The following is a 19,670-nucleotide window of genomic DNA, read 5'->3' on the forward strand; positions in this document are numbered from 1 at the left end:
CAGTTTGGTCTAAATTACGAATGCTAAATGTAATTGGTACAATGTAAATGATTTTATTTCGAAACATGTTGAAAATTTGAAGTAGTGCGTCAATAAATACATCGACACTTCGTATTTTGGTAAGGGTTAAATAACTACTTGAAATAGATGTGACATTGACATACAACTTAAAAGCTTAATCCTTTTTCTATCACATAGTGTTGGTTTTATGAAAATGGTGATAAATACGAATTTGCTATGATTTTTCAAAATCCCATGTTTATAGTTCACATTGACGCCATTTTGTTCAGTCAAGTTCCACACCGACGAAGTCGGAAATTACAGGCAAGAAATGTATATAAGACTTCCGATTGGGATTTATTGTGCCGTTTTATACACGATTTTAATCATTTATTTTTTTGTCAAATACTATTTTTATACTAAATCGTTGCTTAGTATTGCAGTTTGCCATTATTAAGCTTTGCAGCAAAATACCACAAGCTCAAAGCAACACAGTTCCTTCCTTTTTTCTAGAAGAGCAGTAATCTAGAGGTCGCAAAATATTCCTTCGGTGTTAAAATAAATAATATGCGAATATCGGAAAGTTTTAACTGTTTCTAATTAAAAAAATTTATTGCACCACGGCATAATTTAGCATTTATTAACAGGTGAGCTCGGCGTGATTTCTTTTTGACACCTTAAATCAGGGACAGCCTATAGTTAGTATACACGGTTCCTGCTTAAATATATATACGACAAAAATTAGCTTATCAATGATACATGATAGATTATACCTGCAAATTGGATATCCCATACCGGTGTTTATTATAACACCTATTATCTAAGTTCGTTTATCTAGACAAAATACTACATCTGTTCACGTACTTCTTCTTTTATACTTTTCTGTACCAGTCATATTCCAAAATTGAAAAGTTATTTTTTTTTAACTTTTTGCATTACCTTAAATCTTTTTAAAAACTCGTATAATGTCAGATTTCATCTATTAATTGATCTTAATTGTTGCATACCTTCGTGAAATATCAAGAGGAGGTACAAGAAAAAAAATGTTTTTCAGAAGCAACTTTGTTTAAGGTTGTTTTTTTTTGTTTATTTCATTTAAGGAATTGTATATCTAAATAGACAATTCCTTGTTTCATTTCATGATTAAATGACCAAGTTCAATAACTACTGCCAGATAAGTAATGAGCCAGTTAGAGCAACGGGATGTAATTAACACACCACCCAAGTCAGAGATGCATCATACAATTTTCTTTGAAGTCGGCCGCGTTTCCATTCCTTTTAAATATACAATTCCTTGCTGTGGCCTAATAAAATAAGCATTGTGACATAGGAAATTTAAGAGAAAGTGCACGAATTAGAAAATCGTCTATTTCACGACAGATACTGTGCTCATTTAGGTTTTGAGATTTTTCATTCTAGAGTTAGGAGACTTTAACCGTTAGATTTATTGCAATTTTTCAATTACATATCGCGCACTATGCCTGGATTGAATATTTCAAACAAAGTAAAAGTTACTTGAATTTAAAAAACGAATTAGCTAATTATAAGATTCAGATATATATATACAACATGTAAGATTAAAGAAATTTATCCACAGTCATGATAAAAATCCATATATTTGTCTCGTACATCATTGAAGAAATATGTTTATGAAACGACTAACACATTATCATAATTCATATGTTTGGCACCAATTGTTTGCATAGTTAGTAGTATCTATTTTTTTCATTTTGAGTTATTCAGAGGCCGAATACGGCCAATATAGGCTCAGTCCTCTGATTCTCCAATTTGTTTTTCTCTTTTATTCACACCGGAACGTCATCAAAATTTGTTGTGGTAGTGACGTCAACGGCCTTGGACACAAATGGCATGAGTTAGGAGGAAACACATTCCGACCAATTATTTCCCGTTATTGACATGAATTAAAAGTCAACAAGCCTAACAGATACAACAAAGAACCGTTTTTAATCTAACGATGCCAGAATGAGTGTTGACGCTTACGCCCCGAATTCCCAAACGTTGACATTCCTCGAAACTGAGGAGGATCTCCTTGGGGCCGACACGCAAGGAACTGATTTTGATTTCACCGATTTTACGCTCCCGTCTCAGACACAATCTCAAACTCAAGCATCACAGCTTGACTCTAATCAAAGCCAGGTAAATAAGCATGTCAGTTTTCTTATCAGTTTAACTCGTCATGGAACGAAAGTATGCAACACGTGTGCAAACTTGATTAACTTTCAGTTTCAACGAGTTTCATTCATGCGTTGAAGTGTATATGATAATTCAAATATACAAAGTATTACATTCATTAATATTATATTCATTCTATCCAGCACTTTCAAAAACTGAAACATCCTTCCAGCACTGAGCTGTCTCAACTAACACCTATAGTCATTAAAATATCACTGCTCATCATTAACTTAATGTGTAAACATGAAATTAAAATCCAGAAAAAGAAACATTATAACTGTTAAAAGAGTAAGGAGATGTTGGTAAATTTAATAGCCGTTGCAGAATTTAAGGACCATGGGTAATTTTATTGTTGGTACAAAATGAAAACTGTGCCACATCATTGGTTTTATTTCAATTGATTGAGACGTTGGAAGTCAATCGCATCGTTAGGGTGTACACTTTTGAAAATATGACCCAGAATTTATTAGATTCTTGAAACTGAAAGTCTCAATCCAGTAAAGTTTCTCTTATTAGTAATTGCCTTTTATCTAGTTTATTTTATATTTCCCACGTAATTTTTTGTAATTCAAAGCTTAGAACTAGGACCCTTGTTAAACTTAAAATTTTAGACCACACAGATTTTCTATTGTTTTGTACAGTGCACCTTTCTGCAAGGACAAGGATTGTTTGGTATCAGCTGTTTGATATCTTCCATTTTCACGGAGTTTACTGATTTATGTTTTTGAGAAGATTGAGACCTATGTTTTTCTTATAAACAAGAAATTAAGTTTATCTGTTTGAGATGTGTTTGTTTATAATATTTATCAGGTGAATGGTATAGATGGCAGTATCCCTAATGATGTGGATGCTAAAGGTACCATTGATGTGAAAGTTAATAATGTTGCACAGGGAGTAGGTGAGCTGAACTTTGAGGAAGATGAAGAGGAACAGTTTTGTATGAAAGATCTCCCCAAACATGCATGCTCGTAAGTTCTCTTAACATTATTAAAAGATGTAGATATTTGAAGCATTTAGCTTTAATACAAAGAATTATTATGATTTAGTAGTTTGTTTTTTTTTGGGGGGGGGGGGGGGGGGACTAGGGAGAAACAGTGCAGTTTTATTTAACATATATACAATGTAATGATATCTTCCAGGGCAATTCTTTTCTCTAAAAACCTGCAGAGATAAAATATTTGTAAAAGAGAGGCGAAAGATACCAAAGGAACATTCAAACTCATAAGGTGAAAATCTGACAACTTCATGGCAAAAAACAAAAAAAGTAAAAGACCAAAAAGACAAACAGTACAAAAAAAATGTAAACAAAACATAAAAGAGGGTACAAGTTTTTTGTAATCATTTCCTCCTACAGATTTCAACCCAGATCCCTGAGATTTAACAGGAAGATTACACATATACAGTCAAACCAGTATATGTATTAAGCAGTCACACGTGGGAAATATCAAAAGTGACCGCTCAAGAGAAGTGACCTCTTAAATGAGGTTCGAAAAAGTTCCGATTTCGACATCACCTGTGCGGGGGTTCCGGTAAATTATTTTAGTGTTTTCAATCGGCAGAGTTATCGTACTTGCGAGCAGCAAAATAAAAAATGGTGGATTCCGGTAATGTAAATTTAAAGAAAAATTTGAAATATTTTAATATTTGTGAAGAAATGTCGTTGATACGGTTTTCAATGGAATTTGACAGAAGTGAAACACGGGGAATTCAGAAATACATTTTCTATAGCGCGATCTCCTTTGCAAGTGGGTTTCGACCTTCCTTTTGACTTCGATACTGATTTCATCATAATTATTTTGTTATTTAAAACATTCAAATGGCCGTAATTAAAAGTTGAAATGATGAATTCGTGCAGAAAATAGGTGACAGCTAAAAACAGTTAGATTATATAAAGAAAATGTTTGGAGTGGTCTGAAATTGACCATTAAGGCAGGTTTGACTGTATGTTGAAGTTGTGCACCAGCTTCATGTATTGGGGACTATTTGCCAACCTGATTTCAGATGAATGTACAAGTTACAACTGCTGCTCTGTTGATTGTTCATATTTAAACAAGATTTTTTATTATAGATACTGTGGAATTCATGATCCAAGCTGTGTAGTATTTTGTAACAGTACAAAGAAATGGTTCTGTAATGGCCGTGGTAACACTTCTGGAAGGTTTGTATTTTAGTCATTTATGAAATTAAAAGTGATGTAATTATCAAGATTTTACTTGAAATATAGATATACAGTTTAAAATTAAATGAGAAATGCTAGAAAAAGTTTTACACACTTTTTTTCCTGAAGCAGGGTAGTATTATAATGATCCGCTGGTTTGGTCAGGAATTTGTTTCATTCTTTTGTTCATCTGCACTTGATATCCCCTTCTTCTCCTAAACCAGTGGCTGTATTTCAATGAAATTTTATATGTAATGGTATTGTGCACAGTGGCTAGATTTCAATGAAAGCTTAATGGCATTGTCCACATGTTTTTCTTGTTTTTGATCCAAGTGTTTTAAGTGGATATGTCTACAGCAAAAAAATGACTTTGGGAAATCTCTACAAATAGGGGAGGAGGGTGATAGATTTATTACATTTAGAGCTCAGCGAAAAGTTTTTAAATTTTGAAACAATTATTCATTAATCAATATTGATCCAAGGTTATCATTAACCACATTAGATTGATTCATGAAAAGCGTCATAATGTTAAACAGAAAATAGTACCTGCATATTCAAATAATGATTTTATAGTCTTTAACATCATTAGATTGATGAGAAAGGGGGAGAAGCAAAATGTAGAAGTTTTGCTAACTGTTTACCCACTCAAACTGTAAAAAAGATTTGTCTTCAACATTTGAGTTGATAAGTTATTCATGTACTCTAAATTCAGAAATTAATACACAATTAATTATTTCAATTTTTGAAAAATCTTCATACATATTTTTTTGTGTCAGATATCAGAATGTGAGTTCTTATTATTGCGATACTCAACCATCTACATTATTGGCATTAATAAAAACCATGGTATAATTTCTACGCTATTCGTCCAGTAAGATTTCAGAATTTTTGATGGGTAAACCAACTAAAGTCCTCTTGTTTAATCTATAGAAATTTGCAATTGGTTGTATCTGTTTTATTGTCAATATCTAACCAATAATAATGTGATAAATGATATATGTGTGTAATTGCAGCCACATTATCAACCATTTAGTCAGGGCCAAAGCAAAGGAAGTGACACTGCATAAGGATGGACCCCTTGGAGAGACAATACTGGAATGTTACAACTGTGGATGTAGGAATGTCTTCTTGTTGGGTTTTATACCAGCCAAGGCCGATTCTGTTGTGGTCTTGTTGTGTAGACAACCTTGTGCTACTCTGTCCAATCTTAAGGATATGAACTGGTAAGTAAAACTGTTACTTTTGAAAAAGTTTTTTTCTTGCACTTGTGTGGTGGTTTATAGTCAACCATGTGATATGCTGTCCAAGTTGAGTATGTGATTATCCATAGTCAGAAGATGTAAGCTCGGTAAGTTTACATCATGAAAAATGGATACCAGATACTACTTTTCAAGCGATCATTAGAAGACTACATTTCCTCACAGTTTTATCTTTTCTAGTAAATTACAATTTATTAAGACAAAGTTCTTGTGCCTCAATTATGCCGTACTGACTAACAGATCTGCTCTATTAAGATCGATATGGTTTTGAAAAAAAAAAATACAAAATTTTTCAGACCTGATTTCTGACAAAAAATAAAATAAGACTTTTCAACATTACAAACAGTATTGTTAGAGGGCAGAATTATCTTCAAGGGATTTTTATGATGCATAGCAGGCTATAAAAAAATCATTAAAAATTTTCCGTTTTTATTACAGGGATCCAAACCAGTGGCAGCCTTTGATACAGGACCGCCAGTTCTTGTCATGGCTAGTTAAGGTGCCATCAGACCAAGAACAGATGAGAAGTCGTCAGATTACAGCCCAGCAGATCAACAAATTAGAAGAACTATGGAAAGATAACCCTGACGCTACTCTAGAGGATCTGGAAAAGCCAGGAGTTGATGAGGAGCCACAACAAGTTCTACTGAGGTAATGAAAACGTTATTTGAAATTCTCAGATGAAAACATATGAATAAAAAGGATGTTGGGTGGATAAAAATGAAAAAGCAACTGAATTATAGTAAATGCCATTATATATATAATAAATTGTCTACTAAATAAGCTAGTGATGTTCACAAAAAGTTATCAAAGAGCCCTATATTATCACAATATTACAAATATGAACACAAGGAAAAGGACAATAGCAACAACTGAAACAGGAATGACTTGAGTCTAACACCTAACTATAATTATAAGACCATAGATTGTCAGAAGGTATAATACATCAAGTTGATTTGTATGCTGTCATCTCAAATAGTTGGGTAGTTGGGGAAACATTTAATTTTTATTTCTGTTATATCTGTGAGTCGATTTAAACTGTATATTGCTACCAAGAATTAAAACTAACCTGTTTTGTGAACATGTTTGCTATTTATGTTGAGTTCAGATATCCCATAGCAGACTTAACTTGTATGTCTGTAAATTTAAATAAATGCAAATAGTTGGTTCCCATCATACATTATTACATTGTTATTGTTATTTAATGATTGTTTGTTTTTTAGGTATGATGATGCATACCAGTACCAGAATATATTTGGTCCTTTGGTCAAGTTAGAAGCTGACTATGATAAGAAGTTGAAGGAGTCCCAAACCCAGGACAACATTGTCGTGAGATGGGATGTTGGTCTCAATAAGAAAAGAATTGCTTTCTTCCACCTTCCCAAAGCTAATGATGGTACTTTTACCCTTTTATTTATTATTTCTTGGAGTTTTGTTTTTCTTTGACAAAAACGAGATAAATTACATTTTAGACAATGAGGCAGAAAAATATACGAAATAAGAGAGAGATTTGAGTAAAGAAAGTGCAATATTTATAATACATTGCAGAGGTCAAGTATAATTTTTGTGCAATAATAATTATATACTTTGCAGTGATGAAGTTGATTATTTCTGCAATAATAATTATGATACATTTCAGAGATGAAATTGATGCATGGAGATGAATTGAGACTGAGATACCAGGGAGAACTACACAAGCCATGGTCTGGTGTAGGACATGTCATTAAGATTCCAGATAGTATCCTTTCTAAATGATTACTAAGTTGATATTTGTTATAAAGGGAAATCAATCTTTGTATGAATGTCTTATAATCTCTTATATTTAATCTTGTTGATAAAACCTTGTAGTTAAAGGGATGAAATTGAGAATGGAAATGGAGAATATGTCAAAGCGACAACAACCCAACCAAAGAGCAGATAGTGTTTATTCATTTCATTTGTTCCCATATCTTGTAAATCCTGTTTTGACATCTGCTGTCAAAAATATTTGAGTCGCTGAACATCTTTAGGTCAACAATTTCCATTACAGATAAGAACAGTACGATAAAAAGCAGAGACAAACACTGATTAGATTCTTGACTATGACATGCAGTTTGGTTGAACTGGTTTTTGGAGTACGTAGCCCCCCTTTTTTTTATTTCAATCAGCAAAATATTGAAAGGTAAAAGGAAGACTGCACTATGAAAGTCAATTTAGGGTAAGCACTTAACTCAGTAATGTTTGTATGACATACAGTACTGCAAAAAGCACAGTAACAGGTGAAACATTAGTAAATATTTATAGGTTATAGATGGTATTTCAAACCAGAGGGTGTTTCTAAGCTGCAATCTCATCGAAAGGGGACATCCCTGAGATGAGATGTGGCTGAGAAACATCCTTGAGTTTGAAATACCATTGATAATCTGTTTAACACTATTTTGCATATGACATTGTTGATGTTTACATTTACAAAGTCACGTGCGCCATAATTTTCTCTTTCTTAGGCGAGTATCATGATATGAAAATTTCACATAAAAAGATTTTTAAAAGGAAAATAGCAATAAAAATACTGGAATGGCTTGAATACAAAATTTCCCTGAAAATGGAATCTTAGAATATAAAGGATATGAAAATGTACAATAGGATTGGCTGCACAATGTATTATAAAGAGTCACTGTATACTGTTTTAAAAATGATCCTTAACCAGTTACCAGATCACAGTGATGAAGTAGCTATAGAGCTGAAGAGTAATGCTGGTGTACCTACAGAATGTACACATAACTTTGTTGTTGACTTTGTCTGGAAATCTACTTCATTTGATAGGTAAGTCTTGTTGATAAAGCATAGGTGTCAACTTTTTAAGAGTTTTAAAGCAGTTGTGTGGTTGGTTTTTTTCCCCCACAAAATACAAGGATATTGTAGATATTACTAATAAACTGTTAATTCAAGATCATTTGATAATGGGTACAAGTACCATTGAAGGCATGTTTGTTTAAGATAAGATTTTGACTGAGATTTTTGTACCACAAAGTTTGATCTTCAAATGGAAGAGGTCAAAGATATCAAATGAAAAATCAACTTACTATCATTACACAATACTATGGATTCATTATTATTCCTGGGATTCCTGTTTTAGCTGATTTTGTTGGTGTAGAACCACAAATTCTATAGGCTTGTTTGCAGAATGTGTCAAAACCATGAAAACAAATAGAAATATTCCTCAATCACAAAAAATTGGTACCCACGAAAATAAACGAATCCACAGTAGTTGTATCTTTGAAAACAATGGTGTCTTTGTGTACATTTGATCTAATTTATAAATAAATTCATAATGTAGATTTACCATTGGCAGTCTTAACTATGATCCTTAACCTCAATATAAGGAAATATTATTCATTGTACAGATTTAGAAGCAACTGAGTCACATGGTTTGCCTCCAAACTGTAAATCTATTTTCTTAATCTCACTGTAGGATGCAGGCTGGTTTGAAGACCTTTGCTGTAGATGAGACCTCAGTGTGGGGATATATCTATCACAAGTTATTGGGACATGAGGTAGAGGATGTCGTCATTAAGTGTCAGTTACCAAAGAGGTTCAGTGCACCAAGTTTGGCAGAGTTAAACCACTCACAAGTTTATGCTGTCAAGACAGTTCTCCAGAGACCACTCAGCTTGATTCAGGTATATTTCTTAGACTTTCATAGAATTATGTGAGCTACTCTCTGTAAATGTAGATTTCGATAGATTATTTTGGAATCTGGTGTTGTCATTAAATTACTTTAGAAATAAACACTAAAAGATGAAGGGGGGATTAAAAATCAGCTACAGCTATGAGAATGACGCACTTTAAATGATTGAATGGTTTGTTATTGGGTCCTTGCAAAATGGGATATAATATGCAAGAGATTTTCATTGGAGAGCATTTAAATTTGATAAATTATGATATCTACTGGCTTTAATTTCATCATTTCATATTTTTTAATAAAAATTTGCACTGGTAAATATTTGAAATGAGCTAAAAGGCTTTTTGAGAACAGTTGTACTCTGCAATGATGGAAAAAAAAGTTTTAGTTTGAGCCTCTTTTTTCTATTACAGGGACCACCAGGAACAGGGAAGACAGTCACTTCAGCCACCATAGTGTATCATCTGGCCAAACAGAACCAAGGACAGGTCTTAGTGTGTGCTCCATCAAACATTGCTGTAGATCAACTCACTGAAAAGATTCATAAAACTGGACTGAAAGTAAGGAATGGAGTCAATTATTGACACCTCATGTGCTGATTGATAATAGGGCTTTTTGTGTAGTTTGTGAACCACTGACTGGACTGATCATTCTCTAAAAAGTATTGGGATTGCATGTTTTAAAAGAAATATGTTGTTATTTCATTTATTTTAAAGGAGCTTCATTCTGAAGAATAAATTATTGGTATGAATAATGAATACAACAAGAAATACAAGATAAATCAAAAGAAGTAAGAAAGATTATAAAGTTTAATTTGAAATATTAAAATTTAGGATTCAGATTTCAGATTATCAGTAATACTCCCATGCAACTTGTATAAAATTTGCAGAAATTGAACATTATTGCTGGCTGTTGGATATTGACATTTATAAATACTCTATTCAGATTTTTTATAGCAATATGGTGCTTTAAATTTCAGGTAGTAAGATTATGTGCTAAGAGTAGGGAGGCCATTGACTCTCCTGTTTCCTTCCTGGCTCTACACAACCAGATCAGAAACATGGACAGTGTACCAGAGTTAGCCAAGCTACAGCAGCTGAAGGATGAGACAGGAGAACTGTCTTCTGCTGACGAGAAGAGATACAGAGCTCTCAAGAAACAGTGTGAAAGGGAACTTCTACAGGTAAATACTAACTCCTTTAATGTTTTGTGGCTCCATTCACAAAATATCTGGTGTTAAAAATTGATTTTTAGTTACTGAAATGTTCATGACTGAATGCGCATGTATTTTAACAAGATATTTTTGTGAAAATTGTGACAGATCTTAAATAAATTGTAAATTAAATAATCAATTGAAATGAAAAGGGAATGTTCTTTTTGTTTAAAAAATGGAACAGTGCTCTCAAGAAACAAAGTAAAAGGAAAATTTTACTGGAACTTGTAAATAAAATGTTTTAAAAGAATCGTTTAATGTAAACTGGAATTGTTTTATATGTGTTTTAAAAATTAAAAAAAGAATAAGATTGGCATATCAAATTGAAAATTAACTTTGATTTCTTTGATACAGCATGCTGATGTGATCTGTGCTACATGTGTTGGTTGTGGAGATCCACGTCTGTCTAAGATGCAGTTCAGGTCTGTGTTGATTGATGAGAGTACACAGGCTACAGAACCTGAGTGTATGATCCCAGTTGTCCTTGGATGTAGACAGGTATGTTTCACAATCAACAGTTTCACTCAAACATGAATTCTTTATAAGCTGTTTTAGTTATAGGCATTGTACCTGGTTAAATTGGTTCTATATGCAATAGTTTTTTTAACTTTAACAAAATTTACATGATTTAATTGAAAATTTGCATTATACACATTTTTTTGTTACCTGCTTCATTATTTGATTGTCTGACATTGACAATTATAACTCTAAAAATAAAACAAAAATGATATGATTTTGATTTTGTGGTTCACCTATTGAACAAGCAAACCTCATTCATTGTCCTTTGTACACTGTCGAAAAGTTCAGCTGTTTAATCAATGCAAAGTAAAATAACAAAAATACCGAACTCCAAGGGAAATTCATAACCCAAAGTCCTTTATAAAATGGCAAAATCAAAAGCTCAAACACATCTAACGAATGGAAAACAAATGTCATATTCCTGACTTGGTACAGGCATTTCCTTATGTAGAAAATGGTGGATTAAACCTGGTTTTATAGCTATTAAACCTCTCACTTGTATGACAGTCATATAGAATTCCATTGTATTGACAACAAAATACAAGTCACTTAATTTTTATACCAGTTGCTTACAATTGATGTCTTATTTATAAAATTTTTTTTTTTTTTTATTTTTAGTTAATTCTTGTTGGAGACCATTGTCAGTTAGGACCTGTAGTAATGTGTAAAAAGGCAGCCAGAGCTGGTCTGTCCCAGTCACTGTTTGAACGTCTTGTTGTTCTGGGTATAAGACCAATACGTCTACAAGTCCAATACAGAATGCACCCAGCACTGAGTTCCTTCCCTTCCAACATCTTTTATGAGGGATCTCTACAGAATGGTGTCTCTCCAGGTAAACTACCTGATTATTCAAAAATTATTGCATGCATTTATTATTGCAATTTTTTTAAGAAAGGACACAAATGTGAGGTTAATTACTGCAATTTCAGGAAAATCTGGATACAGATATATGTACTGATATCATAATTGGAATACTCATGATTGCCTTACTCATGTAGTCACATTATTTGCACAGTACCTAATTGTTCAATGATTTTTCAAGACTTTTTCTTTAATTTTGATTTTTTTAGGGTGAACAAAAATTTGAAACTCAATCCTTTCTCAGATGTGATTAAACTGTCTTTGAGCCTTTTTAGGTGTCCACACATCTGTACATTAATTGAAATATTATTTTTCATACATTCATCTGTGAAATATAATATTTATTCTTTTTCAGCTGATCGTACCAGGAAGAATTTGGATATTCCATATCCCCAGCCAGACAAACCTATGTTCTTTTATACAACTTCTGGACAGGAGGAGATTTCAAGCTCGGGTACTTCATACCTAAACAGGTATTCATTGTTTTGCATTGTAAAAATTAAATTTCATTTGTAAAGAAGTATTATAATGGTGTGTAAATATATGTACATTAAACAAAAATCTCAATAAATTGTAGGAAATAAATATAAAAACAATCGTTTCTTTATTGCTAGGGTTTTTCCAGTAAAACATACATGGTACCCAGGGAAGGCATTTTGAGAATTAAGAACCATCCATAGAAGCAATTTTGGAGACTGTATATACATTTAAAACTTGTATTTAACATCAATTTTCACTTAACCTAAATCTTAATCCTTTTTTTTTCAAAGAAATTTACCTTCTAATGATTTTCTTTTTGCACTAGATAATGTATATATCTTTCAAAATGTTTACCATTCTAACAGGACTGAAACAGCAAATGTAGAAAAGATAGCTACTAGATTTCTTCGATCAAACATCAAGCCAGAACAGATAGGTATTATAACACCATATGAAGGACAGAGAGCTTATATTGTCCAGTACATGCAGTACAGTGGATCTCTAAACAAGAAACTGTATCAGGTAGGTAAAATTAGAAGTTGAAAATAATATATATGTAGAATGTCTCATTAAATACTAGGAAGTTATGTATTAGAGGAACAGTGATTTTATCTCTGTTCTCCATCTTGACAGTTGCTGAAATTTCTTCATTGATGAGCAGAGGGTCTTACATCTTACAGCCCCTAATATCTACTTCAGCATTTCTTGATATTCATTAATTACCACCACATGTTCGGGGATGATACTTATGTGGAAATAGTCATTGAATGATATACTAGTAAACAAACTGGGAAAGTTTATCTGTAGCTACTGTAATTAGTTGTCTGACGAAAATTACATTTAACGATTTCAAAGATTCTAATGATCACATTCCGCAATGAAATATAAATTTATTACTTATCTTCATGTTTTTACATGGAGGTTTTACTGCCATTTATTAAAAGTTTCTGATGATTTGTTTTTGGCAGAAGCAGACTATCTATAGAAGGAATTCAAAGGTTTAATGTATCTATATGCAACATGACTTAAACATTCCTTAAGCTTTTGCATTCTATTACGGGGAAATGTCCCCATCCCCCACAAAAACCCCAACAAAAACCAAAGGGAAGTAAAATAAGAAGAAAACCTTGATCTTTCAATATCAGATGTATATGGCTTAAAACTCACAAAAATTAATTCTCATGGATAATAGGTTGTCTTTTTTGTGGTATTTATATTTACAATATTACTACCTTTTTGTGCATATCAAATTTCTATTAACAGGAAATAGAGGTTGCTAGTGTAGATGCTTTCCAAGGAAGAGAAAAAGATTACATTATACTCTCCTGTGTAAGATCTAATGAACATCAAGGAATAGGATTTCTTAACGACCCAAGACGTCTTAATGTCGCTCTTACTAGAGCAAGGTAAGTTTATTGGGATTTCTGAATAAATTAAGTCGCCAAAATGAGGTTCTTATTCAATAAAGCCTGTAAAATAAACTGATAACGATGTATTGTGTAACAGAAATTACCCAAAATAAGATAGTACAACATACCACACGAACTGCCAACTCCTTTGAGAAAACAGACGTACAATAACAATAGGTTAGCAGATAGCCTGGCTAGATAATAGTTGCTCAGACACGAAAAAAGGTTTTAACATGCACATGGTTATTCCAACTCCGTTAACTTCTTATTGCTTGACATCCTTCTTTGAGTCGAGAGTTAGGGGACTTTATTCAGAATTTTGTTATAGTTTTGAACTTGTTCATCAGTGCTGAATTAATAAATGAGTGTCCTGATATATTCAAATACTTGTATTGTTTTCTTTTTTAGATTTGGAATAATCATAGTTGGAAACCCAAAGGTTCTTTCCAAGGTAAGTTTCTGTATAGAGAAATTTATTTGACATTGTAAGATCTGAATGTAATCATAACAGTATGATATACAAGTCTTATTTATGTGAAAATATGAGAATTACATGCAAGATGATCACAGAACCACATGCCAATGTAAATACTTCTCTACATCTATTCACTTTGAGAACAGATAGTTGAATAAGGTTACACCATTCTTATATCACAGAGCTGCTGAACTAAGCAGTATTTCTTTATTTGTTGTGTCAAAGCTTAATATATTTAAAAAAGAAATAACTTTTTTTCAATACCTGTCATTCATTGCTATATATTAAAACGGAAACATTTTGGAGGGTATTTTGCCCTTTTAAAAAATAGCCCCTTATTATATTTTGTACTGCAAATTATTTACATTTTATAGAAGTTTACATTGAGAATTTGGCCAATTAGAATTGAGATCAGCCATTGCCCAAAACAATTTTTATTGTTATTTGTGATTCACAAAGCTTGAATGCATGCATATCATTGAAATAAAAGAAATCAGTGCAAATTGTTTTAGAAAATATAACTGCATTTATTTTATTGTTGAACAAACTTGGACAAGTAAAGTTAAATTGAAGGGTATCACCATGCATCTAACTGTTTTATATCCAGTTATTAAAGTCCTACTATATAGTTTATAATGATTGGTTTAACTTTTTGTTATTTTTACAGCAACCTCTATGGAACCATTTACTGACCTACTTTAAAGAGCAAAAATGTTTAGTAGAGGGACCATTAAACAACTTGAAGGAGAGCATGATACAGTTCAGCAAGCCAAGGAAATTGGTCAACACCTCAAACCCAGTTAGTAGCATAATGATATTGTTTAAATCACATTATTCATTCATTTTTTTTTTCTTCATTTGTGCAGCATTTCAAAAGAGATGAAAATTTAAAGAGTAATGAAAAACCGTACACAATAAAAAATTAAGAATAAAGCCAGTGGTCAATCAAAAATTAAGTCGAAGATTGGTGGCAGTTCCCATGGCCAGAAAAAAAGTGATGAAAAGTCAAACAATACTTCACAATTTCCAACTAGGAAAACTCAAGTTAACATGCATAAGAGAATGTCCTGTTTATGTAATTTGTTTTTTTTTTACAGGGAGGAAGATTTATGAGTAACATCATGTTTGATGCCAGAGAAGTCTTGATACCAGGAAGTGTGTATGATAGAAGTAAGTTGTGTTTAATAACAGCATGTAAGTCTTGTATCAGGAGAATAACTTTAGTAATTTGTGCTTGATATACTGCAACCCATAATCCAGGGCTCACCACACTAGGCAAAGTGAGTGTGATTCTAGCCCTTGCATTTTCAATTTGTTTTTTCAAAGTTTGTGTTGCCCATTATTTTCAGTAAAGTTATTGTAGATAATTATTGACAATGTCTCAAATACTATTTGTTTTGCACATGATTCCAATGTTTATAGAAATAAATATGTTACTTTATTAAACTGTTGATATTATGTCTCATTTTCTTTGTTAAGGGGAGGAATCACATTCTGGATGCATATTTTTTCTCTAAGGGAGCCATTGTTGTTTCTGGTAATTTCCTCCATTGACTTCAAAATGACTTAAAAGTATGACTTATAATTTAGCCTTGGTTAACCTGACATGCAATACTTATAACTTAGAGCATAAACCAGCAAACAAATATTATGTTTAAAGATTTCAGGCTTTTTTGTTTCTTCTGTATATGTAGACAGTAATAAAATGACTATTGTTACATTGATCTTTTAGGTCAAGCTTACAGGGAACCAGTTGTACGTACCCATGACCAGATGAGTTATATTGGACCAGAGAGAGCCTATGCTGGACCAGCAGTTAATCTGCCAGTACCAGTTAACATGTTTATACCACCAGCCATGCCACAGAACTTCAATGGACAACCACCAATGCATATGGGTCAGTCCTTGATTCTTTTACAGTATCACACATTGTTTTATTTACTACCACTTGGATTGTACCCCATTTGGTGGACTCTCGATCCCTAGGGGTACCATCTGCCCAGTAACCAGTACTTAAGTGCATTGGCATGATTTAAATGATACATTTTGTGTGTAAATTTCTTGTTACATAAATTACATAATTGTACAAATACTAAAGTTTTAACTCCCTCAAGCAAAGATGACCTTGGATTGCTTTTGGTGTTCTTTTTAGGCCCTCTTTCTAACTTAGATGTTTTATATATTTGGATTTCCCAATAGTTTGTCTTGAGGTTGCCTAGTGATGGTTATTCCAAAATCATGTGTGATGCACACTGAAATCACTATAACATTTATCTTCATTTTATGCAAAATTCAGCAAATAAAATTTCATGGAAAAATACAATATTTTTCAATGATTTAATTTTAAGTTGACCTTTTTGATCTTTGTATGTGATAAAAAAGTTATGTATACTTGTGTATTTAACTTCTATTATTGTAATTATAGGTAACAAGGTGATGCCAGGTCGTTTCAACAACAAAGGTAGAGGTGGTCGACAGAAACCTCCTCGTTACAGTAACACACAAGTACAACAGCCCCTGAGTCAGAATATGAGTCAGAGTCAAGCTAGTCAGGTATGTACACCTTAAATGGAGAGTGATAGCTGGATTTAGCTGTAAGGTATGAACACTGCATTTCATAGGTAAAGGCTTCCAGCCACAGTCCAGATCAAGAACAACAGAATTGTGATATTCCTTGGGTATAGGGCTTCTTACCAGTATTTTATGAGATTGTCCTGTGTTCTTTCTTTTACAAGATAGAGGGGGAAAACGTTTAGCAAAGCATTTGATTTAGAGTGTAAAGAAATTTCCAAAAAAATAGGATAAAACTTTAATATGTGTTGATGATTTAATTTTAATGGTTTTTCAATAATGTTGAAATAGACATGTGCCTTAATATTTCCAGTTTTGGTTAAATCATGTAGCATTTATTACTTTTTTTGTAACTGATTTATACAAGATCATGTTTGAATCCAGGTCATATGTTTGAATCTTAATATTTAATAGTATATAAGCAAGCCAAACATATGGACAGATATAGAAATAAGTCATAATTACTAAACATCCTATACTGTATGTGAAAATGAAAGTTATATGTTTTTTAATGATGAAATGTAACACAATCTAATATTTCAGGAGATGGGCCAGTCGTTCTCTCAGGGTCCTCTGACCCAAGGACAATTGTCGATGAGTCAGCCTTTCCAGATGAGTCAGCCTGGACTCTCAGGTCTCTCACAACCTGAACTGTCACAGGTATGTTTCCCAATATTTTACAAATATTTATTAGTTGAAAGTTTCCTGTTATTGTTAGCACTGTAATTGATTGTACATCTTTCAAGTATTTGACAAAGGCCAATAAAATAGAAAATTTAAGTAATTTTTAATCAGTGGAATAATTAACTTTTTTAACTCCAAAATTTGAATGGCTTTATATAAAAGTATTTTTGTAACAAAATAAGAAAGCAAATTATGACACTTGAGAAAATGGAAATCATAAAAGCAGAAAAGGCAGAGAAAAGCAAAAAAAAAAAAAAAAAAAGAAAGAATAGAAAAGAAATCTTAAAGAAAACTCTCAACATAGAATATTAAAAGATTAACATTTTCTTTTTGTCTTAACAGGATAGCTACTTAGCTGATGACTTCAAGTCTCAAGCAGATGGCATGCTTTCCCAGGATTCTACATACCAGGGAGATCGTATGTTCTATGCTTCTCAGCTATCCCAGGGTCCATTTAACTAGGTGAGAACTGCAGCACAGCAGTAACACTGGAGCAAAACAATGGACAAATAACATAAATAAATGATACGGTGTGGAGTAGTGTCTGTATGTATGGGGCCTACCTGAAACAAACCCAGCCGCCTTCACTGGCATAACAACAATGTGCTGAGAAACCTCCAAACACGAGGCACATAAGCTGCCAGCCATGTTTGTCAACAGGTGGTGCTCGAATCGACTCTGACGAAGACAACGGACACTGCAGAACAGTGAACTGTGGAAACCGATGATGATTACTTATTTTACGAATCATTTTGTTTACCATGATTTTTTTTTCTATCTGGAACATTTTTGCTACCAGATCCAATGTTTGAAATAATCTATAGTTAGTACTAGTATGTATATTTTTTTTCCGTATCCCCCTTGTATCATTATATGGTTACATATTTGTTTGCTTGGTTTCAATTATTTTAATGTGCATGTAATTGTAATTGGTTTTATTTTTTTTGTGTAAATCAGTTTTTTTCATCCTATGGTGTAAAAAAAAGATAAAAGATTTGGAATAGAAAAAGATTCTAACGTATATATTTGCTTATTTTTCTTTTATGGTGATAAAATTCAAAAGGAAAATAGAAAGACAGGAGATTAACTGAAGATTCAGCTCATCTGAGCTAGAGTATTAAGAAGAAAATTCAGCCTATTCAAAATATATTTCACAAGGACAGACATTTATAAGGAACTGAAAACTAGATATGAAATTATAAATTTATATAATAAATTCATTTGATATCAGATCAGAAAGTTATAAGAGAAACAGAAACTGGCTTATTTTGAAATTGAAGAGGACTTGCCCATAATTCAAACAACTGATTCCAATAACTATGATAGGTGTTTTTGAAAGCGAAATGTGATAATGATTGACATGTTGTATAAGGACAGTTGTTATTGTAAAGTTTGTTACGATTTGTGAAGTGGGTTATAAACAAATATAAAAAAAAGAAAAATATTTGTATTTATCTATTGTGTGTTTCACCAATTTGAAGATCTTTCGCACTTAAGTTGATGCACAGTGTTTAAACTTGTTGAGTAATGATGTTATATATAGTGTCATATACAATCTTGACCTTAAAGTTATTTATGTAAAGTAGAAATGATGAATTGTATGTCTTGCACCTTATCACTATTAAAACATGTTTTAACTTGTCATATAAACTGTTTGACGAAATTTTCATATGAATTGAAATTCTTATTTTATTTCTTTATTATCCATTCAAAATTCCCAATTAAATTTCTACACAGTAGTAATACATTGCAATAATTTTTCTGGAAAGTTGTAGTTGGTTGATCTAAGGGAAATAACTCTGTTAATATAGATGTGTTTAGGCTTGTACACAAAACTCCTGTAAAATAGGCTGTTTCACTTTCTCATAAAGGTTACTTATATGTATATTATTTGATCAAGATAGTTGACACTTGTTTGAAAACATTCTTGAAAATAAAGACAAACTCTGTGGTTTTTAATGGTATTAATTCCTTTATTAAATGTGTAACTTTAGTTTAAAAATGTTATTGTAATTTGAGGAAATTATTATGGAACACTGAATGAGCTTGCTTAATAAAAATTAACGGAAAAATTTATTGTGTAATTTCTTTTTGTAGAAAACTGCCACTGTATTCTCATGGTAATATGCTCACCTTGAGATGGGTAGATCTTGGGTTTAAGTCCTAGTCAATTGAAACCAAATACAG

General features: G+C 32.3%; 1 protein-coding gene across 1 annotated transcript; it reads left to right on the forward strand.

Annotated features, from left to right (window-relative positions):
• The first annotated feature begins 1,831 nt into the window (after positions 1–1,831).
• Positions 1,832–19,555, forward strand: LOC127734899 (regulator of nonsense transcripts 1-like). Its single transcript, XM_052244930.1, has 23 exons — positions 1,832–2,157; positions 3,004–3,161; positions 4,262–4,351; positions 5,365–5,574; positions 6,049–6,261; positions 6,834–7,006; positions 7,250–7,348; positions 8,304–8,412; positions 9,062–9,269; positions 9,685–9,831; positions 10,251–10,454; positions 10,839–10,982; positions 11,622–11,835; positions 12,220–12,337; positions 12,710–12,866; positions 13,608–13,750; positions 14,162–14,204; positions 14,896–15,027; positions 15,326–15,398; positions 15,961–16,125; positions 16,654–16,781; positions 17,343–17,459; positions 17,826–19,555. The coding sequence occupies exons 1-23, from the start codon at positions 1,984–1,986 to the stop codon at positions 17,943–17,945; spliced, it is 3,339 nt and encodes a 1,112-aa protein (XP_052100890.1). The 5' UTR covers positions 1,832–1,983; the 3' UTR covers positions 17,946–19,555.
• Positions 19,556–19,670: the final 115 nt, after the last annotated feature.

The sequence above is a fragment of the Mytilus californianus genome, unplaced genomic scaffold (assembly GCF_021869535.1).
Source record: "Mytilus californianus isolate M0D057914Y unplaced genomic scaffold, xbMytCali1.0.p SCAF_3, whole genome shotgun sequence".
In the NCBI taxonomy this organism is placed as follows: domain Eukaryota; kingdom Metazoa; phylum Mollusca; class Bivalvia; order Mytilida; family Mytilidae; genus Mytilus; species Mytilus californianus.